Genomic DNA, 24,544 nt, shown 5'->3' with positions numbered 1-24,544 from the left:
ATTTAGTCAAAAATTATACCCAAACTGGGCTGGATGAGAGTGAGATGGGTTGGCTCTGCAACGGAATGGGAAAACCAAGCCCAAGATTGACGCTTCAAACGTAGCCCAGAATGGGTTTTCCCTCTGAGAGCCCTTGTTGGCATTAGTTGAGTCGGTGACTGAAGAAGCGGCGCGGACCAGAACTCCGACCGGCGGAACGAAGGAGATGTGGTTTGGAGGTTTAGCTGGAGGTGGAGCTGGAGGAGCCAAAGCGATTTTCCTGAGGTTTTTCTCGAGAAAATGTGCCCCCAACCTGAGAAAGATCAACCCCAAAGTGCCCCCTCAAGAGGCCGCCTCCATAGCTGAAGGTCTCTATCATGTTATCAAGCAGCACGGCCCTCTCACTACTCCCAACACGTGGAACCACGTCAAGGTTTTCTTCCTCCCTTCTCTTTTGCTTTCTCATTTCCTGTTCACTACAAACTTGGCTTGTCACAGTACAGTCTCTGAAAATTTCTTATTTGGATTGAAGCCCTCCCTTGCTTTGTTTGTGATATATATCTTTGTGTAGAATAAATATATGTTGATGATGGTTAAATCAGATGAGCATCACAAAGTCTTAGTGGGATTCGATTGTGATCTTACGACGGAGGTTTAGGATATTATCTGATACAGATATATTAACTAACTGATATCATGATTTTTATAGCTTGTAAATATTTTGAGGGTTTGAGGACCATATTCCTCCCCGAGTTCCAAGTAATTCATGTTATTCAGCAGGCCACATGTAGGGAATCTTTGAATTCTGGGCAAGAATTTGGGCCATCAAGATATAATGTAAGTCTTTTCAACATTGATATAGGAGCCTTTAAGACGTTTTTGTGCATGGAAAGTATGGTGAAATATATTGTTTTTGCATAAAATTTCAGAATGTACTTCAACGTTATCTCTGTTGTTCGTACAACATTTGGCCTGAAATTCTGTTATGTCGTAGCCTATGTGGATATGAACATATCTGCAAACTTTTGTGTTGAATGGCTTTATCATACGAGGGATAAAGCAATCTCTAGTTTATCCAGGCTTCATTGGCATCTCTGCCATTCAACATACATTTAGCCTAAAATTTTTGTTAGGAAAAAGTTTTTTTTAGTACGCTTGAATAATATTTAAACAATTTTGTCCCAATTGGATTTTTCATTTGAGAGAAACCACAAAATCTTACTTGACATCAGACACTACAGCTTAGTACTCCTTGCATTAAGATTCATGGCATGAAATTTATATCTCTAGAATCTTGTTTGATAAGCGTTCTATGGGTATATTATATGATTTAGATATTTGGTCTCTGGGATATGGTGCCTTAGAATTTTGAGATGAATCTGGGATTATGAAATCTCTGGGTTGGAGATTGTCACAACCCTAGGATTTGATTAAGGTTAGAAAGGGAAGGAGAAGAGTTCATGGGAGAGAGTATAATTATGAGGGAGAGATTAAATAGAATTAGGGAGAGAAGGGATGGGACAATGGAGAACGAGAGAGAGAGAGAGAGAGAGAGAGAGAGAGAGAGATTGAAATTTCAATTATCAAATCAAGCATGTTCTCTCCTCTTACAATTGGCCTTTTTATAGGCATAGTAGCTAGCTGCTTAACTAATTTTTGACAACATCCTAATAGCACCCATGTACTTCTAACAACTTGTAAAAATATCCTAACAAATCATTGCAGCCCTATTACAATGATGCCCTTATATTATTCCTTGGGTCATGACAATTCCTCCCTCCTTGAGAGAGTTCTTGTCCCCAAGAACTTACAGCAACTATTCATTGCTTTTCATCCAATACCCGTTTTCTCAATCTATTTCATTCTTCTTTCTTGCTTGCGCCTTTTAGGCCTCTTCTTCTTCGTTCTTAGGTTTCCAAGATCCATCCTAGGTATACTTTGGCCTAGAACTTCAATTGAAGAAATCTGATCGAGTTCAAGTATGATGTCCCCACCTTTTGCAATAGCTGGCCGACCAAAATCGGTCTCCCTACTCAATACAAGGATGGATAATAGACCTACAACCATAGCTGCCTTTACTGTATTCCCATTCAACCCATGGCCAAGCTCTGTTGCAAAAATATCAACAACATCTTGGAAATATAGCGATGAAGAATTGTAGACTTGCCTTGGGTGCTTAGACCAATGTTGTCTGTCAGGATTGGAATTAGGGGCTGCTGTGATTTCAATCCCAGCCAATAGCTCCTCAGTGGCTGCCATAAGGCCTTCATCCCGACCTTCTTTCCTGACCTCATTTGCAGCCCAATTATCTAATGAAACTATATCCTTGCTCGGATTATCAGATGTATGGAAGCCATCTATGTAGTAGTTCTTACCTCCAATTTGTTGTATAGACTGATTAACACCTGATTTATCAGCTTCCAGCTCTTATAAAGTGTGATCTATACAAATCTTCTCATCCAATCTACTTTCATGTCTTGAATCCTGAGTTACCATTGATAAATTGGCTTTGATTCCAGCAACAACTTCCTTAATATTGACTGATTTTTCAGTTGGTTCTTCTTGGTTCCATGCAAGTAATCCAATAGCTTCTTTTTCCCCGTATTTGTCGAGATATTTCTCTACATGCACTTCTCCTTCAAAAAGATCTGTGGGCTCCTTTTAATCTGTTGCCCTATCAACCTGATCAATATAATTTTCCTCGAGATTATGCTTTTCACCACCAAAATTATTCCCTATATTGTAGCCATCCTTCTAGTCACTACTGCCTCCATCAGAATGCTTCTTTTTCTGCCCAAAGTTTAGAGTAGGCAGTGAATTGGTCGTTCGTAATCTTATCTCCTTTTTTGGCTGCTCTACTCCAAAGAATTCCTCCTTGTTAAAACTTCTGTGATAATTATCAAAATATTCCACCAGAAAGTTGTGATGATACTTCTTAATAAGTATCATCGCAAGCTCTTGCAGCTTCTCGCGTATCATAAGGCCAAATTGCTTGCTCGTATCATGTACCCCACTGGTTGCTCTCTTGTCCCATTGGTTGATCTCATTCTTAAACTTCTTTTCCCCTGTTTGTTACTTTTGGCCAACTGAAAATGTAGCACTCTTCTGCTGCAATTGAGGCTCCATTTGTTTCATGTGTGCACCGCTTCCCAAATCTTCATGGGCAGGATATCCCACTGAAAATGCAACATCCTTCAGCTGCAATTGAGACTCCATTGGTCTCCTTTGTGCACTACTCCTCTTGGCTGAAATCTCACTGGTTGGAAAAGCAATAGGCCAAGAAACCACAACTCTTTCCATCCTAATTCCCCACACTTCCCTTCTGTAATTGCCTCACCTAGTCACCTCTAAAATTGATCCAATAAGTGGCAAGTTGCAGCCACTGTTTTGCTTCAAGGTCAAGTCTATTGTAGCAGCGGAAGAAGCCGCACAATTACAGCAACTTGATTGGCCCTCTAGAGTCACCCAGGGCTATCTAATCTCCTGACTCGCCTGCTGCAATGATTCCCTATACTTGTTGGAATCGCCCTTGGACTCGCCTTCCTCAATCCATTGTGCAGATTCACAATTAAGAGTCACCGAAGGCCCTGTCGGGACAAATTAGCCTAGTCGCCTCTATAGAAATTAATGGCGGTTCTTCTCAACCCTATCATCACCAGTATTCACACGTTGTTCCTTCTTGCTAAAAGTGAATTTAGGATCGCCCGCCGCTACTCAATCACCGACCATTGGACCAATGGAGTTGCCTCTTGTTGCGCTTGCGGAGATCCGAACACTGACTGTCAGAATCAATTGGTCAAGTCGCCCTTAGCATAGTCTCTCGAATGGATTGACTCCAATTGCACCACCAGAACGGATCGACTCCATTATTCAATCCACTCTTTGTTGTGTCCCGAATTGCTTCCTGCGATCCGTTCCGTTCCGCAACCAATTCACCTATCAGTGTCGTCAACTTGGATGGAATTCCCGCACCTATCGTTTGCTTCAGTTTGCGAATCCTCTTGGCTTGCTCGTCTTCAAGTCTGGTCCAAATTGTCGGAGTCTTAGCTTAGCCGTGAGCCAATCCTCATACTTCTCCTTCGCGTCTTCACTGGAAGTTGCTGCTTCTTGAATCGCCTTCAAGCGATGAACCAGGATTGCCAAAGTTTCGCCAAACCGACTTTGATCACCATCGAAGCCAATCGGCCAGTGCAACTGTGGGTTCCCTGTCGCTGAATCGCTCCTGGGAGCCACCTAGAATCACCGGCTTTGAATCTTCAACCAAGATTGCTTAATCTTGGACAATTGCAATTGCCTTGGGTCTGCTCGCATCGCCTCGGACTTAGTCCACTTCACGCTTGTCACTTATGACCAGCTTCGCCCTTAATTCTGACCCAAAATCGTCGGAAATGTTTTTGGATGTTAAACGCAACTAACACCGTGCTGGAATCTGCTTCACCTTCACGCGTCGCTTGATAATTTCTGTTGAATCGGTGGTTAGATTTGCTACTAGGAAGCGCCTCTAGCTCCGCCTCTTGAATGGATTAGCTTCTGTTGTGGTTCGGCAGTCCACAATTCCCAGCCAATCGTGGTGGGTCACTGCGATTCACCTATTCGATCACGATTGTTAGGATCCTGATGGCTCAGATCTGCCTCCAATACGTGACTGAACAGAATTCACTACTAGAAACGACGGAATCACAGTCGAGGAACAATGCTCTGATACCAATTTATCACAACCGTAGGATTTGATTAAGGTTAGAAAGGGAAGGAGAAGAGTTCACGGGAGGGAGAGTAGAATTCTGATGGAGAGATTGAATAGAATTAGGGAGAGAAGGGATGGGAAGAGGAGAGAGAGAGAGAGAGAGAGAGAGAGAGAGAGAGAGAGAGAAATTGTACAGAGAGAAATTGAAATTGAAATTATCAATTCAAGCATGTTCTCTCATCTTATAATTGGCCTTTTTATAGGCTTAGTAGCTAGCTGCTTAACTAATTTATAACAGCATCCTAATAGCACCCATATGCTTCTAACAACTTGTAAAAATATCCTAACAAATCATTGTAATCCTATTACAATGATGCCCTTCTATTATTCCTTGGGTCATGACAGAGATGAGCCAGGAAATCTTTATTAAGGCTACTCTCACCTAGGGTGAGTGTGGCTTTAACTCATCTGGTGTGAGCAAATGAGCATGAAATCTGATTCTACATATGATGATGCAGTGAGAAGTGTGAAAACGAATGATGTACACAATTAAACCTTAAATTTTGTATAAACAAGACCAGATAGTAGACAAAAAATCTAAAGAATAAAAATTTTATTATGAAAAATTGTTATACACCCATCTAGTGGATTAAGGTCATCTGAAAATTGTTGATGTTATATGAAAATTTTGTTATACACAGGGTATTTATAGAGAATACAAAAGAAAGCTTAATTTGTATCAATGTTTTCAAAAGCGCTAAGCAGTGTATTAAAAGGCGCTAGGTGCTAGTCGGGGCCTAGGCGGAGGCTAGAAAAATTTGAATTTTTTTTTAATTGAAGAAACTTGCAATAGAAACCTATATATATATAACCAATAACCTCACTTAATATTCAAAATAACAATAACATATCATGCTATAACTACAAAATAATCAAATTAAAACAATAAAATAGCAAAATAACTTTTATTTTATAATATAATGAAAACATAAATTATTTTCTGCAAAATAACCAATAACCTTATATAATTTTTTGTTTTCGATCTTCTTCATCATGTAAAAATGCATATATTATATAATTAATAATAATTAAAACTAAATATATATCTAATATATAAATAGAACAGAAAAATAAAATAAAATAAAAAATGAAAAATAGAAACAATGCAACAGAGAGAAAGAGCAATGAATAACCATAGACCCAGAGAGAGGGGGGGGGGGGGGTTACGAAGGAGATAGAGCTTGCTGGTGGGGGAGATGGAGTTTGACGGCGAGGACGCGGCGGCGGCACGTTCAGGCAGCGAGGAGTACGCAAATGGCATAGAGGTAATGTTGATGAAGCTTGACGGCGATGATGGAGCTGGAGGCAGCGATGGCGGTGAGTACTGGCAAGCTGATGGCGTTGAGGCAGCGGCGGCCTTGGGGTGAGACGGGGAGAGGCTGAGAGACGAGATTAAGAAATAAAATACCTTAAAATTAGCTGATATATAAAGCAAAAACTTGGGCGGTCTAGGCGGTGCGGGTCGCCTAGGCGCCGGCTGGGCTGCCTAGACGTTGCCGCGGTTGATTAATCGGGCCGGCGCCTAGGAGGCCCAACTAGGGCATACTCGGGGTGGCCAGTGGCCGCCTAGCTCCTAGGCAGCCGCCTATAGCGATTTTTAGAACATTGGCGCTAAGGGCACTTTATGTAGAAGGCCTACGGAGCTTATGCTCAAAGCGAAGCACACACTTAAGTGAAGTGAAACACACATAAATGAAATAAAGAGTATAAACTTTTAGAAGAATTAAAAATATAAACTATTAAAAAGTCATTAAAAAATTAAATAAGAATGAGAGCTGCAAATTTAACAAAATATGAGATTCCATTTTTCATTATATTTTATACCCATTTGCAAGTTCATACAATCCTAGCAAAAAAAAGCATGATATACAACAAACATAAATGAATTAGTAATCCCGAATTTACACCTAATTGCATGTTCTAAAATATTTGTTGCTCTGTAAATACAACTAAGTCTCCCTTATTTTTTATAAAGTATATATAATTCTATTCAAATCCTTTTAAGGTTTGATTATTGCTTTTTTTTGGGTAAGGATTTCATAGAAGTAGCTGCACCATTGCAAAAATTTAAACAAATCCAATCATTCATGTTGTCTGATAATAAAAAAAAAGAAAAAAACAAGCGTATTTTTGAAGCGTGCTTTGTAGCCCTTCAAAGCTCAAGTAAAAGTGCAACTTAAGCACACTTTAATCATGCTCAACTAAAGACGCTGAGCTTCATGCACAAAAATCCCTAAGCATTCCTTTGCTCTTAAAGCATGTTTTTTTAAACACTGATTTGTATGACACAACTCTCCTAATTTGTAGGAAAACAACTCTAACTTGGACATTAAAACAATCTATACTTGGACTCTATGTTAACTTGGTCACCTAAGTTATAGGTATCATCTTTCTAGACCTTATCTAGTAAGATAATCAAACTTATACATTTATTTTATAAAATAATTGATAAAATTAAATTTATTTTTAAAATACTAAAATTAAAATTATAAAATTTTTATCATATGGGTCCTGCAATAGTCCTCTCATAGGTTCAAAATTTCAACTCAAAATTTTTATTTTGATGGCACTAAGTGTTAGATTAGTCTTAGCTAAACAACCACTAAATGCACATTCTACAAGAAGTAACGTTGAGCACACCAAAATTACGAAAAACACCTATTTCATTTTTTTCTTAAAAGTTTCCACCATTACAATGGAATTTGCTTGGAGAATGCAGACTCCTTCTCAGGTTAGTCACTTTACTTAAGCCTGGATGAATACCAAATTGTACCCATATAGTCTATTTGAAGATGAGTCACATGATAGTCTCACACCTGTCATGTGTCTAGTAATTGACACCCCCTACTGCATAGAGGTTTGTAGTAGTTGACATCCCCAATTATCTTAGGGAACTCTTAGCCTCTTGGAACAAATCCACATGTTTGTTTGAGCAACTAGTCTAAATTACTCACAGTTCTCATACTATCAATTTCATGGCGTGTTTGTGATTGTGCGCAAAATCACCTAATATGTTCTCGCACGCTTACAGAAATTATTGATGCCCTCAACTAGGTCATGCCACCCATGTGAAGTTTTTGTCATGGTTGACATGTCTATAGTTATTGCCTTATTGGTGGTGCTTGGCATCGACTCACCTTGCTTTAGTTTGCTTTGCTTGGTGCAATTACTTTTGCAAACTTCCTAGTTATATATGCACTAGGACTCTTTCCAATGTTGGTGTTGAGCATGACATTAATATGGCTGAGCATGTGAGCATGGGCACACCATGTGCGTGCCCTGCTAGTTAGCATACTAATGGATTCATGTAGTCCACACATCCCAATGATATGCTTGCATCATTATTGCACCTTGTTTTAGGTGTGCCTTCCTCACGTCTCTTGTGTGGCCTAGACCACTACAACATTTGCCCCACCTAGGCATACTTCTTCATGCTTTGAGTGCAACATGGGCATAAGGTGTTGGCCTCTGTCTTGTGATGTTCACATCCCCAACAAAGCGAAGGCCTAATGTAGATGGAGTTTGAGATCACAAGGAGGCACATGAATGGTAGTTGACACAAATGCCTCAAACTTGTTCAATTTTTAGGATGCAACTAAGAACTGGAGGTTGTGGACAGAGAAGGGCATGGGTTGGTTCAAGGCAGTTGGCCCAAGGGAGGTTCTTCCATTGTTGTTGCAACTTGCACGAGACATAGTGTCAGGAACCAGTCCTGACCTAGGGTTTGTTTGAAGATAAAACTGAGAACGAGAGAGAAAGAGGGAAAAATGAGGAAGAAAACAGAGAGAAATTAGGGAGAGAATTGAAGAGAGAAAGAATTCAATTTTGTTATTGCTCAACAACCTCCAAAGTAGTCTCGAGTAGCTTTTATAGCTACTCTTTAAGGCAGTTGTTTCAGTTACATTTTGTAACTGAAAGTGTACAGCTATCAACTAAAATAACAGAAAAATTAACAGTTGGTAACTACTCTTCCTGAGAAATAATCTGCAACACATGAGATCTTGACATTCCCCCCTCCTTTAAAATTTTCTTGTCCACAAGAAATTAAAGAAACTGGGCAGCCTGAGAAAATTCGGCGAGAAGGTCCAGTAGATACTCCCAAGTGGTATGATCCGAATGCAAATGGGACCATTGGACTAACACCTGTGTAACTGTGTAAGTGGTAGAGTATCCTTATAAGTCACCCTTTTGTCCAAGATAGCCAAGGGCTCAACCTCAACCTCAACCTCAACCTGATGGTCATCAGGTATAGGGGGTAAGGCAATGCTAGATAAATCTTGAGGACCAATTGTTTTCTTGAGTAAAGAAGCATGGAAGACTGGGTGTATGGTAGTGTTGGATGGCAGCTGCAATTTGTAAGCAACAGGACCCACTTTAGCTATTATTAGAAAAAAGGGGAAACTGACCAGCACTCAAGGAGGGCACAACCAGGAGGGTAGGCTGTAAACTGACCTGCACTCAGCCCCTATCAGTAACCGTGGCCAATGGTAACAAAGTGATAAGCAAATCTGCATGTGTTGGGTTTTGTTAGGAAATGCAAGGAGAGGAGTTTGAGGTTGACTTGAGATTGTCAAAGTTAGGAGGGTGTGACATTGTATTGGGGGTGGACTGGATGAAAAATGTGAGCCCCATAATTTTCGATTTCAACAAGATGGAGGTGACTTTTGAAAAGGATGGCAAGAAGATGACCCTTACTGGCAGCTTGGAAATAGGAGCATGCAAGAAAGAGGTTACAAAAGATGCTCAAGAACAAGCTGTCCCAAGTGGAACAATTGTTCTCTATTTAGGCCATGGAGTATTCAGAGGAGAACTCAGAACAAGGAGGAGAACTCATGCTGACAGTCAACAACCCACTTCAACCCAACTTAAAGGTACAAGAGCTTGATTCTCTTAACATATTGTTAGTTGAGTTTGGGGATTTATTTGTAGAGCCCGATTCCTTACCACCCCAAAGATCCCTTGACCATTCCATTTCACTCCACTCAAACCCAACAACGAACCTGCCAACATAAGATCCTACCGATATCCACCAATTCAAAAGACTGAAATTGAAAAAATGGTCAAGGAAATGCTCTAGAAATCCATCATTAGACCTAGCCTCCTCCCATTTGCATCGCATGCGTTCCTTGTTAAAAAGGAGGACAGTTCATGGCAATTCTATGTTGACCATTGTCAACTCAACGCCATGACAGTTAAGAACAGGTTCCCTATTTCCATCAGTGTTGTTAAAGGCGCGCCTAGGTGCAAGGCCCCTCAAGGCGCAGCCATCTCGCCTTGCCATGTCTAGGCGAGGCGAGATCCAGCTAGGCGCGCCTAGGCCCTTCAGGCGTGCCTCCCTCAGGCGCACATCCATTAGGCGCACATGTCCAGCTGAAAAATCAGCATGTTTTATTTTTTGAACATTTCTGTTAAAACTTAAAGAGAGAAAATAATAAAATACAATATTGAAAAGTCAACAAAACTTAAAAATATGGTGTTCCAGCTCATCTGATTTCTAGAAGGCCAAGAGACTACACCTCCAAGGCTCCAAAACTCTCTTACGCAGCACTCTTTTCTCTCACGCAACACAGCAACTGCAACTCCTCAAGTTCTTCTCCAGTTCTCTAGTTCTGATTGAGGTGCTTCTGCTTCTCCAGGCCAAGGTAACATATCGACAATCCCTTCTTCTTCTTCTTCTTACACTGCTGGCAGGTGCTAGCCTGCTTCTTCTTCGGCAATCCTTGTTGCTTCTTCTTCTTCTTATTACGCGACTGCTTCTTAATCTTACGTTGCTGCTATCCTTCTTCTTCTTACACGGCGGCTTCTTACGTTGCTTCTATCCTCCTACTCCTTCTTCTTCTTCTCCTGCTATCCTTCTTCTTCTTCTTCTTCCGCTGCTGCTAAAATTCTTCTTCTTCTTACGCTGCTGCTACTGCTAGCCTGCTTCTTTTTCTTTTTCTTCTTCTCTTCCTCTGCTTCTTCTTCTTCTTTCTTACGCTGCTGCTACTTCTTCTTCTTCTTCTTCTTCTTACGCTGCTGCTTCCATATTTAGGCTAATGGTAGCTTCGATATCCTTGTTGCTGCTTCTTCTTCTTCTTCTTCTTCTTACGCTGCTGGCAGTTGCTAGCTTGCTTCTTCTTCGGCAATCCTTGTTGCTTCTTCTTCTTCTTCTTCTTCTTATTACGCGACTGCTTCTTAATCTTACATTGCTGCTATCCTTCTTCTTCTTACACGGCTGCTTCTTACGTTGCTGCTATCCTTCTGCTCCTTCTTCTTCTTCTCCTGCTATCCTTCTTCTTCTTCTTACATTGCTGTTACTGCTAGCTTGCTTCTTTTTCTTCTTCTTCTCTTCCTTTGCTTCTTCTTCTTCTTTCTTACGTTGTTGCTACTGCTAGCCTGCTTCCTTTTCTTCTTCTTCTTCTTCTTCTCTTCCTCTGCTTCTTCTTCTTCTTTCTTATGCTGCTGCTGCTACTTCTTCTTCTTCTTCAGTTATTTTTTTTTTAATTTTTATTTGTTGATGCCTGCTACTGCTTCTTCTTTTTCGTTTTTCTTTTAACATTTTAGGGCATAATTTAGCCTTAGTTTTTACAAATTTTCAAGTATACTCATATAGAATTGCAGCATTTAGAAATAGAATAGAAGTTTTAATCCTTAATTGGATCCTATGCTTGATTAGAAATAGAATAAAAGTTTGATCTCTACTACTTCCCTGGATTTCTTCTTTCCCCTCCCTGAAATTTTTTCTCTTCTCCTTCAATCTTCTGCAATACTTCTTGTTGTCCTGCATCAGTTCTCCATTCCAGAAAATCCCACCGCTAATTAGAATTCTTTTTCAACCCCTCCCTTCCTTGGTTGAAATTCAGCCACTTATTGATCCATGCTTCTTTTCAGAATTTTTTTACAATGTTTTTTCAAATTTATGACTCCTTGCTTATGATCATTATGGCAGATATCCTAATCCTAATGGCATCTGATTCAGATGCTCCTAGTGGCTCCTTTGGCAGTGGTAGAAAAGATCCAGCATGGAAATATAACACATTGCCAGATCCAAAGGACATAAACTCTTTAAAATGTAATTTTTGTGGAAAAATAACGAAAGGAGGGGTTTACCGAGCTAAACACCACCTTGTTGGAGGGTATAGGAATACCAAAGTTTGTCCAAAATGTCCTTCACATGTTAAAGAAGAAATTAGAGAGTATATGTCGAAAAAGCTAGAAGAGAAGAACAATAGTGATGTTATACTAGATTTTGACGACATTGATACCCTTGGAGATGATGATGAAGTGGTTTTTGAAAGAGGTGTTAAAAGGCCTATGTCTTCAAGTTCAAGTCAAGGTTTTACTATGCAACAAAAAAAGCAAAGGATGAAAGGGCCTTTGGATTTGCTTTTGCCTCCTAAACCTAAAGTGAGCACTGGGAAGCAAACAACAATGGAGACCCATGTCAATAAAGAACTGAGGGAGAATGCTTGCGTTTGGTTTTCTAGATGGATGTATGAAGCTGGCTTGTCTTTCAGTGCAGTCAAGTATCCAATTTTTAAGCCAATGATTGAGGCTATTGGTCGAGCTAGTCCAGGCATGAAACCTCCTAGTTATCATGAGGTGAGAGTTCCTTATCTTAAGAAGGAGTTGGTACACACAAATGAAATTATGAAGAGTCATAAGGAGGATTGGCCTAAATATGGATGTTCCCTTATGTGTGATGGTTGGAAGGATAAGAGAAAGAGATCTTTGCTTAACTTTTTGGTAAATTATCCAAAGGGAAGCATGTTCATTAGATCCATTGATACTTCCTCATATGCCAAGGATGCTGTTAAAATATTTCAATTACTTGACCAGTTTGTAGAGGAAGTAGGTGAAGCAAATGTGGTTCAAGTTGTGACTGATAATGCCTCGGCTAATATTTTAGTTGGCAAGTTTGCTATCTTTTAACTTTTACCTTTGAATGATGTTGATGTTAGTTTAATGACAGATCTTTAACTCGTCTTATAGGAGACTTCTTAATGGCTAAGCGAAAACACTTATATTGGACACCATGTGCTGCCCATTGCTTAGACCTAATGTTAGAAGATATTTTTAAACTTCCTATATTGAAGAAGACTTTTCAAAAAGCACGTGCAGTAAATGGATTCTTGTATAGCTCTACACAAGTGTTGAATATGATGAGAACATTCACAAAAAAGAGAGATGCTAAGACCTGGGAAAACAAGATTTGCCATGGCTTTCCTCACCCTTTCAAGACTTCATAAACAAAAAGCCAACTTGAGGAAGATGTTCATTTCAGAAGAGTGGACTAACTCTAAATTTGCAAGAGAAGCACGGGGTAAGCTCGCATCTCAAACAGTGTTACAAGATTCATTTTGGAAAAATGTTCTTTATGCTCTCAAGGTGTCAGGGCCACTTGTCAAGGTGCTTAGAGTGGTAGACAATGAGGATAAGCCTGTTATGCCTTATATTTATGAGGCTCTGGATAGGGCAAAAGAAGCCATTGCAAAATCTTTTGATGATGAAAGGAAATACAAGCTAATATTTGAAATCATTGGTGGGAGGTGGAATATTCAACTGCATCGTCCTCAACGTGCAATCGGATATTACTTGAATCTAGAATTTTTTTATTCAAATGTAAACATTGGAGAAAATCAAGAGATTATTGATGGGTTGTATCAAATCATAGAGAGGTTGGTTCCCACTGCAGAGGTGCAAGACAAAATTTCTAAAGAGCTAAGCTTGTATAAAAATGCTGAAGGCATATTTGGAAAACAAATATGCCTAAGAGGAAGGAATCAATTGGCACCAGGTAATATGGTTTTTTAATTAATAATGTAAGTAAGTCTAATCATTAGTCTACAACTGGCAATTTTCAATTACTGATTATGGTATATTTTTTCCTAGTTGAATGGTGGTCTCAATTTGGTACTGTAACCCCTAATTTGCAAAAGTTTGCCATCAAGATATGTAGCCTGACTTGTAGCTCTTGAGGTTGTGAAAGGAATTGGAGTGTCTTTGAGCATGTAAGAGTGTTTTTTCTTATTCTTAATATTCACCGCTAAAGGAGAAATAATAGTGACTGTGAGTAGCCACTCCCATGATCAAAGGAAGGTACATGAGACTGACTCTCTTTATATACTTTTGATTGAGTTCAAGGACCTCTTTATGGAACCCAACTTCCTTCCACCCGAGAGACCCTTTCACCACACTATAAATCTTAAGCCAAACACAGAGCCTGTCAATGTAAGGTCTTACCATTACCCACCAAGATAGAAAATCGAAATTGAAATTTGAAACTCACAAGAGACATGTTGCACAAGTCTATTATTCAACCAAGCCACAACCTTTTTGCATCACCCGTATTACTTGCCAAAAAGAAAGATAGTTCGTGGAGGTTTTATGTTGACTATTGTCAACTAAATGCCATAATCATCAAAGACAAGTTCCTTATGCCTATTGTGGAAGACTTGTTTGATGAGCTTAAATATGCTACTGTTTTTACAAAACTAGACCTTAGATTAGACTGCCATCAAATTTGAATGAGGCTTGAAGATATTCCCAAAACAGCCTTCAAAACCCACCAAGGGCACTGTGAATTCTTAGTTATGCCTTTGGTCTCACCAATGCCCTAGCTATCTTTCAGGTGCTGATGAATCGGATTTTTGAGCCCTATCTTCGCAAATTCATCATAGTGTTTTTTGATCATATTATAATTTATAGCCCTTCCTTTGCCAAGCATCTTGACCACCTAAAAACCATTTTTGAGGTCCTTAGGCTCAATCAATTGTATATCAAGGAGTCAAAATGTGCATTTGCATAGGGACAAGTGAAGTATTTAGGCCACATTATATCCAATGCAGGGGTAAGCACTGACCCTAGCAAGGTGGTAGACATGGTTAATTGGCTAAGGCCTCACAACAAAGGCCTTAGGGGTTCCTTGGGACTAACCGGTTACTACCGCCAGTTTGTTAAGGATTATGGCATCTTTAGCCGGCCCCTAACGGAATTGTTGAAAAAGGATGGGTTCCATTGGGATTGTAAGGCAGATGAGGCTTTTTGCAAGCTTAAGAAGGCTATGAATGAGGTGCCTATTATAGGGCTGCCTAACTTCAATAGACCATTCATCCTTGAAACAAATGCTAGTGCTAGTGGGATTGGGGCTGTGTTGGTTCAGGAGGGTAGGCCATTGGCTTTTCTTAGCTAGGCACTAGGTCTAGGGCATCTTAGATTGAGCATCTATGAAAAGGAATTATTGGCAGTGTTGATTGCTGTAGACAAATGGTGACATTACCTGGAAGGAGGTAAGTTTGTGATTAAAACAGACCATGAAAGTCTGAAATTCTTGCTACAACAAAGGTTGCATACTCAATAGCAACAGTTGGGGATGACTAAGTTGATGGGATTGGATTACACAATCCAATATAGGAAGGGAAAAGAAAACCTAGCAGCAGATGCACTATCTAGGTGTTATGAGGAGGGCAACTCTACTGCAATCACAACAGTAATCCCAGATTGGTGCCAAGAAGTAGTTTCAAGTTATGAAGCAGATGGGAAAACCAATGAGCTTATTCAACAATTAGTGGTGGATCCAACGTCAAGGCCCAGGTATACACTGACCAATGGCTTGATCAGATATCAAGGGAGGTTGGTTATAGGGGATGATGAGAGACTGAGTTGAAAAATAATAGAAGCACTACATAACTCCCCCATAGGGGACATTCGGGCATTGTGAACATCTATCACTAGGTTAACAATTCTTTCGTTGGCCAGGGCTAAAGAGGTATGTAATGGAATTTGTGTTGGGATATGATATTTGTAGGAGGTGAAAGTCAAAGAATGTTGCTTCTCTAGGGCTATTACAGCCTTTGAAGATTCTAGGAGGGCCTTGGGAGAGCATCTCAATGGATTTCATTGAAGGACTCCCCAAGTCAGAAGGGAAGGATTGCATCATGGTTATAGTGGACAGATTCACTAAAAATGGCCATTTTATTGGATTAACTCATCCTTATACTGCCCAAGAAATAGTGAAGGTGTTTTTGGATCAAGTAATGAAATTGCATGGGACACCTAGAGCTATAGTATCTGATAGAGACAAAATTTTCACTAGCCTACTGTGGAAAGAGCTGATAAGGCTATTGGGGTCAAGCTCAACATGTCTACTGCATACCACTCGGAATTGGACGACCAAACAGAAAGAGTTAATTAGTGTGTGGAGATGTACTTAAGGTGTTCTTGTTTTCTACAACCTAAGTCTTGGCACAAATGGCTTGCCATGTTCCAATCATAGTTATCAAAGGCGCGCCTAGGCGCAAGGCGCCTTAAGGCGCCAGTTTGGCGCCGCGCCTGGGTCGAGGCGAGGCCCTCGCCTTGCGCGCCACATGAAACTTAGGTCTTTTAATTAAAATTGGCAGCCCAATCGCTCCTCACTCCTCTCGACTCCAGCATCTAGTAGCACCTGCATCCTCTCCAGCTTCTCCCTATCTTCTTCTTCCTCACCTACATCCTCTCCAGCCTCCCCCGATCTTCTTCTTCCTCGCCCGCATCCTCTCCAGCCTCTCCGATCTTCTTCTTCCTCTCCAGCCGCGACCCCCTCCTCTCTTCCTCCTCTCTAGCTTGGCCCGATCTTCTTCTTCCTCTCCTCTTTAGCCGCGATCCCCTCCTCTCTTACTCCTCTCTAGCTCGGCCCGATCTTCTTCCTCTCATCTCCAGCCGCGACCCCCTCCTCTCCTCTCCAGTTCGGCTTGATCTTCCTCTTCCTTTCCTCTCCAGCCGCGCCTGCCTCCTCTCTTCCTTTCCTCTCTAGCCAGGCCCGCCTCCTATCTTGTTAATTTCCTCTCCAGCCACGCCCTCTTCCTCTATTCTCCTCTGCTCACGCTCTTCTCCTTTCTTCCTCGCCTCTCTTCTCATCTGCTCTTCAAGTTCAAGTTGTTAAGTAGTCTGCTGCTCTTCAAGTTCAAGTTGTTAAGCAGTAGCTGCCAATCTCGGTTCCATTCTAGCGTCCCCTCTTCTTGTGAGTTCGCCTCTTATCTTGTGAGTTCTTTACTTTTTTTTTATTTGATTATTTCTTGCATTCTTGCTTAATTTCTCTTGCTGGTTGCTGCTCTCTCTTTATAGTTTATACGGTTGTTGTTTTCGTGTTGATTGGAGAATTTTATGAAAGTTGGAACTGTGTTGCAGCAGCCCAATAAATGTCGTCAACCACTTCCAAAACTGACCCGGCATGGAATTATTTTGAAGCTGATCCTAATGATAGAAATACCACCACATGTAAATTTTGTCGTAAAGTAACAAAATGTGGTATATTTCGGGCGAAACAACATCTAGTGGGTGGTTTTAGGAATACTAAAGCTTTTCCAAACTGTCCTCCATCAGTAAAAGAAGAGATTGGAGAGTACATGCAAAAGAAGAAAAATAACAGGGATGAGTGAAATATGGCACCGTTAGATGATGATCTTCAATTTGGTCAAGGGTATGATGATGATGATGAGCCGTCGCCTCAAAGTAGAAAAAGACCCAATGTATCTATCGGAAGTGGAAGAGGTACTAGTAGTGTCGGTAGTGTTAAAGGGCCAACACAAAAGGGTCCACTTGATGTTTTTCTTAAAGATCTAGAAGTTAATGTGTTGAAAACCAAGGGCAAAGGAAAGCAAACAAGGTTGGGTGAGAATGATTTTGCAAAAAAAGAGTTAAGAGCTCGAGTTTGTAAAAGCTTTGCACGATGGATGTATGATGTAGGCATTCTATTCAATGCAGTGACATATGACAGTTTTAAAGTATTTATAGAAGCAGTTGGTCAGTATGGTCCGGGTGTGAAGCTGCCTAGTTACCGTGAAGTCAGGGTTCCCCTTCTCAAACAAGAGGTGGAAGCCACTCGTGAAATGATGAAAGATCATGAAGAGGCGTGGGCCAAATATGGATGTTCCATTTTGTCAGATGGCTGGAAAGACAAGAGGGAAAGGATATTGATTAACTTTTTAGTCAATTCTCCTAAAGGAAGTATGTTTTTGGAGTCTGTTGATGGTTCTAGCTATTCAAAGACTGGGGAAAAGATGTTTCAATTATTAAGTAAATGTGTGGAAAAGATTGGAGTAAGAAATGTGGTGCAAGTGGTCGCTGATAGTGCTTCAAACAATGTTTTAGCAGGTATGAAATTCATTTTTTGTAATTTGTATTATGTTTATAAATAAAAGAATTTGAATATTTAATAGATATTTATTATTTACTAATATCTTGTTTATTTCACTCTAAATAATAACATGAAGATTTTTGGAGGCAAAATATCCTACGTTGTTTTGGACACCATGTGCAGCGCATTGCTTGGATTTAATGTTGAAAGATATTTTCAAGTTGTCTAATATGAAGAAGACATTTGAGAGAGCTATTATGGTGAATAGCTACATTTGTACTCGTTCGGGTCTAGTAAACATGTTTAGAAGGTTTACTGACAAGAAAGAGTTGTTGAGGCCTGGAAAAACACGATTTGCAACTACCTTTATCATTTTGGGTAGGATGCATAGTTTGAAAAGCAACCTTAGAAGGATGTTTACCTCCTAGGAGTGGATACAAGCAAGTGGGTAAAAGAAATGGGGGCTAAAAAGGTTGTAGAAGTGATTTTGATGCTTCATTTTGGAACAATGTTGTATATGCTTTAAAGGTGGCTGGTCCATTGGTGCGTGTACTGCGCTGAGTGGATGGTGAGAAGAAGCCGGTTATGGGATACATATATGAGGCCATGGATAGGGCCAAAGAAGCGATTGCTAACTCTTTTAATGGGGATGAAAAGAAGTATGCACCCATTTTTCAGATCATTGATAATCGATGGGATGTTCAGCTTCACCGCCCCCTACACGCTATTGGTTGGTACTTGAACCCAAAATATTTCTACAAGGCTGAACGTATAGATTCAAAAATCATGGCTGGCTTATATGAACGCATTAGAAAGTTAAATCCAGATGTAAAGGTTCAAGACCAAATTGATGCAGAGCTTTCGATGTATAGCAAGGCAGATGGGTTCTTTGGAAACTATATGGCTATTAGAAAGAGAGCTAAAAAATCACCAGGTACACACATATATATATTACATTATATATATAATCATTCTAGATAATAGATAATAATTAACCCATGAATTTTATTGGACAGCTGAATGGTGGGCTTCATATGGAATGTCAACACCCACGTTGCAAAATTTTGTAATTAAAATTCTTAGCTTGACTTGTAGTTCATCTGGGTGTGAACGTAATTGGAGTGTGTTTGAAAATGTAAGTGCATTGTACATATAACACTTATAATTTTTATTAGTAGTTGGTTTGTTTCATGTAGCTTATTCTTAGTATGTTTTTGCATAAATTGTTGCAGCTTCATACTAAACGGAGAAACAAGCTTGATCAACTTCATTTAAACGACTTGGTATTTGTAAAATACAATAGAGCATTGAAGCGTCGGTATCAAATGCGTGATACCATTGACCCTATCATATTGACCCACATTGATGAAAGCAATGAATGGTTGACTGGAAAACTTGATGAGGAGAATGATAAAGATGATGAAACTGTTTTTCCAGTTGACGTTGGGGATGGGTTGACATGGAGTAATGTCGCTGCGGCTGCAGGAGTTGGAGAGCCTAGTTATTGATTTAGAATTAAACAAACTCGATCACAATCGGGTTCAACTTCGGCTTCGACTCCAAAGCGGCGAGTAACTCAGGAGATTGAAGAAGAGGAGGAAAGTGAGGCAGAGACCGAAGATGATGAAGACTTGGAAGATGGAGAAGAATTGGGAGATGAAGAAGAAGATGAAGGGGTGATTGAAAGGGATGATGAAGATATTGACCTTGATGTTGATGATCTCCTTGATGATGATTGATTAAAACTTCTTTATATTGATTGTGGACTTGTAGTGTTTATGCGTTTGTTTAGAACTTTGCATTATGATTGGTACTTGTTTGAGTTTGAGACTTTAAGTTTGAACTTTGATAATATTTCTAGTTTAAAATTTGCATGATGAATGAATCAATTTTGATGTTGTTAGTCTAGAATTTGAAGATAATGAATCATGAATGATATCAATGTGTTATTATTGATAATTTGATATTTGTTTATGATTTTACAATATTTTGAGTTTTTTTTTTTTCTAAAAGGTGCGACTCGCTTCGTAAAGGCGCGCCTCGCCTCGTGCGCCTCGCGCCTCAGGCTCCAGGACTCTTTGCGCCTTGCTGTGCCTCTCGCCTTTTAGAACTATGGTTCCAATGGTGGTATAACTCCAGCCACCACAGCTCCATAAAGAGATCTCATTTTGAAGCTCTTTATGGCTACAAGCCTTCTTTACTACTAACCTTGGGAGACTCTTCGATAGTGGCAGCCCTAGACACCTACCTACAACAAAGGCAACGGACCTTACAAGTACTTAAGACAAAATTGGCTAACTCCAAGAATCATATGAAGCAGTTTGCAGACAAATGGAGGAGTGAAAGCGAGTTTCAAGTGGGGGAGTTAGTGTATTTGAACCTTAAACCGGGCTATTTGAGGGCCTTACTCCAGAACCCCAGCTCGAAGTTAAATCCAAAGTTCTATGGACCATTTCCCATTACCGCAAAGGTGGGAAATGTGGCCTATCGACTGCAGCTACCAGAGAGCTCTAACATCCATTCGGTGTTTCATGTCTGTCTTCTCAAGAAGTCAGTGGGAGCACAACCAATGAGCTCAACCCTGCCTATTTCTCCAATTGCTAGTGACAATGTGAATGAACCTACAACTATAGTGGGTAGAAGAGTAATCTACAGTTAGGGGGCTCCTATCACTCAAGTCCTTGTCCAATGGTCTAACCTTCATCCGGATAATAATACCTGGGAGTATCTTCCAGATATCCTCAAGCAATTTCCTAGAGTGGCAAGCCACCTCAACATTTTTTGAAAGTTTTGATGGGAGGGGTAATTGTCATATACTAACAAGTACGGGGGATAACTGTAATTAGAATGTAATAGAAGGGAAAAGTAGTATATGAGAAAATATGCTGTAGGGGGGTTGTAACAAGTTTCTTGCTGCATTGGCAGTTGATACATTCCCAGCATATGTAGGCGGTTACCCGCACATGGGGAAGGTTAGGATCAAGCTATAAAAACGGCTGACCCCTCCCCAGATGTTATGAAAATACATAAACAAAATTCTGAATTTCTCTCTCTTGTCTCTCTCTCTCGTTCTATCTTCTCTCCTCCCTAAATTCTCTCTCGTTCTCCCTCTTTCTCTCTCGATCCTTCCACTGATTAAGAATTACTTGTCAGATCCTTAGGGAGCTGACACAGAGTTCTCCCCACCTTTCTGTTGGCCCATAGTCAATCCTATGGTCGACTGTGGTCTTATTCAACTGACCGTTTTAATTTTCTAGTGTCTTACAATCGATTTTCCTCCATCGGCTGTGCATCATTCTCTCTATAAGGTTGACTTCTTAGTTGACTCTTGTCTGACCCCAACTCACCCTGTACCTCTTGTAGTTCATTTCACATACCGTTAAGTTACTTTAGATCTCCAAATCAATGTACAAGTTACACTGGGTATCATACAAGGTTTCTTCATACAAAGCAAGAGTTTTCAAGTTCACATACAAGTGTTACATACAATACAAGCCCAAGCACAAGACACGCTGGTCTTATGCACCTCCTTCACTCTCCAACCACCTATCTGTTTAGGTTCTTTGTGATGGTTAAAGCATGCATGCAAAGATGAGTCACAAGTCTCCATGAAAACACACATGAGGCATGCATGACTTCTACAGACAACATACTCATGCTGACAGCCATGGGCCATGCATCAAAACTGATTTCCCTCAGGTGCACCATCTTGGTTCTAGCCATTCCCACTCTCTGGAGTATCATTGCCAGACTACCCTCATGGTATGGCCCGTGTGATCTCCCTGAGGATCATAGACAGCCTGCCCTCCTGATCAGGCCCATCCTCATTGCATCTACTAGAACCTCTCCCAAAACTTGTTTCATGCATAATGTTTGCTTACTCACTCACATACAGATTATGTAAAGTAAAACTTCATGCAAGATGCCATGAAAATGCATCATGCACACATAAAGTAAACCCATTGTTGGTGCTACCTCAATGGTCGCCCTGGTGTTAGGTGGAAGAATTAGCTTCCTCTCCCAGCAGCTCTTGCCCATCAGCAACCCTTTATCTTTTCCTCTCTTTTTGTCTCCTTCTATATGAGGACCTTTCCCTCTCTTCCCTTTCCTCAGTGAGAGCTTTTCTCTCTATCCCTACTTGTGCTGAATGGATGGAGCCTCTCTTTATAGGCTCCCTCAAGTAGCTGAAGTTGGTGCTGGGTAACAGCCAAGTTCGGCCACCACCTAGTAGTTAGTGGAAAGCCCTCTATTGAAATTTCGAGCCATGCTTCAACAACAAATAGGACTCATCATCTTCTAGAACAGTCATCTTCTAGAATTCTGGTCCTGGATAATTAGCTAGGGTGTTTGATATTACTCTAAGCATGCTTAATTAACCTTATTCTTGATTGGCATCAAATTATAACTTCTACAAATCTTAACCAAATAATATTAGTAGATCTTAGTATCCTACAACATATCCAAAAATGAGATATAACCTCCTTCATTTAATCCTCTAAAATCGAGTTTAAAGTTAGTTGCTTACCTGAGAAAATTCTCTTGCTTTGGTCAGTTGATAAAATAGTTGACTCTTGTATCAACTATCAGTCCCAAGAAAGCATTCCTTCAAACAGTTGATCTCCAAAGTTGACTCATGAGCAATTTTCAAGTCTGCTACTACTAGTGGACAGTCGACCCCTAAGTCAACTCATGGGTGGACCAATGCCTTCAGCCTTCCACAAGCCTTTCTTTCCTGCAGCGAATCTCACCAGTTGACTTCTTTTCACTCTTGACCACTCCCCCTTCTTGATTGACCCTTTTGCATTCTCTTTTAGGCCCACAACTTAGCATGTTACATCATTGGCATGGATTATGTATTTTATTGACAATTTATCTACTGTTGCATGAAGATGTGTATATATATATTTTGACTAATGGATCTGGATTTATAGATATAGTCATTGATAGAGTTGATCGATGAGCTAGATTCCATATACATAATCTAACGCAGTGAGATCAAGCCTTGGTTATTCTTGTTAATTAGTGATCAGTGGGATGGCTTAGTTGGTCTGCTTGCCCTTAAAGCAACAACGGAAAATGTTGCAAACTGACATGTATTATGTATCTTATTGACATGTTATTCTCTGTTGCATGGATGATTGTGTTTCTGGATTTATAGATAGTGTGGTTAAAAGATAGAGGTGATTGGTGAGCTAGCATATGTAGCCAGCCTCACCTAGTGGCTGCTGCATTGTTATAGTTCTGGATTTATCCTTGAAACTCAATTTTGGGGATTTTTGTGAGATATAAAACCTGCTAGCGGAAGTGTTGACTTGTAGCCCAATCCTTTTCATTTCTTGCGCATAGTGCTTGGGAAGTGCCTTTGTATGTCCTCCAGAGTTTAGTAAGCCTGCTCGTAGTTTTTCTTCTATATAAATTAATTCTTTATATAATGATGAACATCTCAAAATTAGTCTAATATGTCAGACAAGGGAATTTGTGTGGATTTCATGCATAGCTGCTTTTAGTACAAATGCCAGCCTCTCTTCTGTCCCCTGTTTGCTTTCCCAATACCCATATTTGTTGTTCGGTTTAAATCATGCATGTTGGCATCTCTTTGTGTAGCTTCAGATTTGTATGATACTTGTCAAGTATATGTTTCCTATCAGTAAGATATTTATCTAGGAAACATAATATGGAGGGTAAAAAAAGGATAAGAAAGAAACTGGTACAACCAAATGAAAGAATTGGTCGCAGCTTACATACCGCTTTCTTTTATTCTTTTTTTTCTTTTCTCCCCCTTGAAACTGATTCAAGTTTTTCTTTGTTTTAATCTCTTTTACACCAAAAAAAAAAAAGGAAGCTGGTATTAGTGGGTTGAACAGCAAAACACATATGAAGATAATGCTTAAATGGATGAGGGGAAGAAAAATGCTGAAGCAATCTTGCAGCCAAGTTGGTTCCAGCAAGAAATTTTTTCTCAGTACTCTACCTGAAGCACCTCAAACTGATCAATCCCTGAAGGCGGCTATGGAACTCGACTTACAAACTGACAAGTCTTCCAGGAAAAAGAAAAAGCGAGCTCTATAACACATTCTGGGAAATATCTTTGGAGCATTGAGTATTCCAAGGAATGGATGAACCAATCATTGCTTGTGGATGGATGTAAACTTTTGGGGTGTCTTTGTCTTTTTATTGTAATGGACTCATCAACTGTTCTAGAACCTCGTTGGCTATAATTCACTACCTTGCTAGCCACCTTCTTTACAAGGATCCCATGTGTCTGATTGAGATGACTTAGAGGATGTTTGGGTTCAAGTTTTTCCGGATCAAAGGGAATTTATGAACTCCTTGGTAGTTTATATTTCTTTTTTAATTTATCAGCTAACATGACAAGATGTTATTGGATTGTTTGACTAGCACGATAACACGGTGATTGTGGTATTAAGTGGTTACTTTGAATATTTTCTTCAAAATCTAGAGCCTCCCTCATTCTTTGAATTGTTGATAATCTTAGGGACTTGTTTAGAATAAATTCTAATGGAATTAGAATTAGAATTTTATAGTTTTAGTGATTCTAACAGAATTAAAATTCTAATTAGTTCATTTGGAATAGAACCCTAAAAATTGGAAACCCAAAACCTCTGTTTCAAAATCTTAATGCATTTTTCAATTTATTGCTGCTCACAGGAAGACTTAATTCAATAAAAATTCTTTCATATATAGTTTATTTTTTGAAAACTAAATAG

The 24,544-nt window shown here is 39.9% G+C and overlaps 1 protein-coding gene across 2 annotated transcripts; it reads left to right on the top strand.

The window, feature by feature from the left end:
- The first annotated feature begins 33 nt into the window (after positions 1-33).
- On the top strand, positions 34-24,271 carry LOC127813510 (uncharacterized). Of its 2 annotated transcripts, none has more exons than XM_052354511.1 (2): positions 34-412; positions 23,655-24,271. In XM_052354511.1, the coding sequence occupies exons 1-2, from the start codon at positions 206-208 to the stop codon at positions 23,883-23,885; spliced, it is 438 nt and encodes a 145-aa protein (XP_052210471.1). In that variant the 5' UTR covers positions 34-205; the 3' UTR covers positions 23,886-24,271. The 2 variants fall into 2 exon arrangements, with proteins under 2 accessions (XP_052210471.1, XP_052210470.1); XM_052354510.1 differs by lacking the exon at positions 23,655-24,271 and adding an exon at positions 760-14,416 and having other exon boundaries at positions 264-412.
- The last annotated feature ends 273 nt before the right edge of the window (positions 24,272-24,544 follow it).

This window comes from Diospyros lotus, chromosome 11 (genome assembly GCF_014633365.1).
Source record: "Diospyros lotus cultivar Yz01 chromosome 11, ASM1463336v1, whole genome shotgun sequence".
In the NCBI taxonomy this organism is placed as follows: domain Eukaryota; kingdom Viridiplantae; phylum Streptophyta; class Magnoliopsida; order Ericales; family Ebenaceae; genus Diospyros; species Diospyros lotus.
This window is presented reverse-complemented; position numbering and strand designations above follow the sequence as displayed.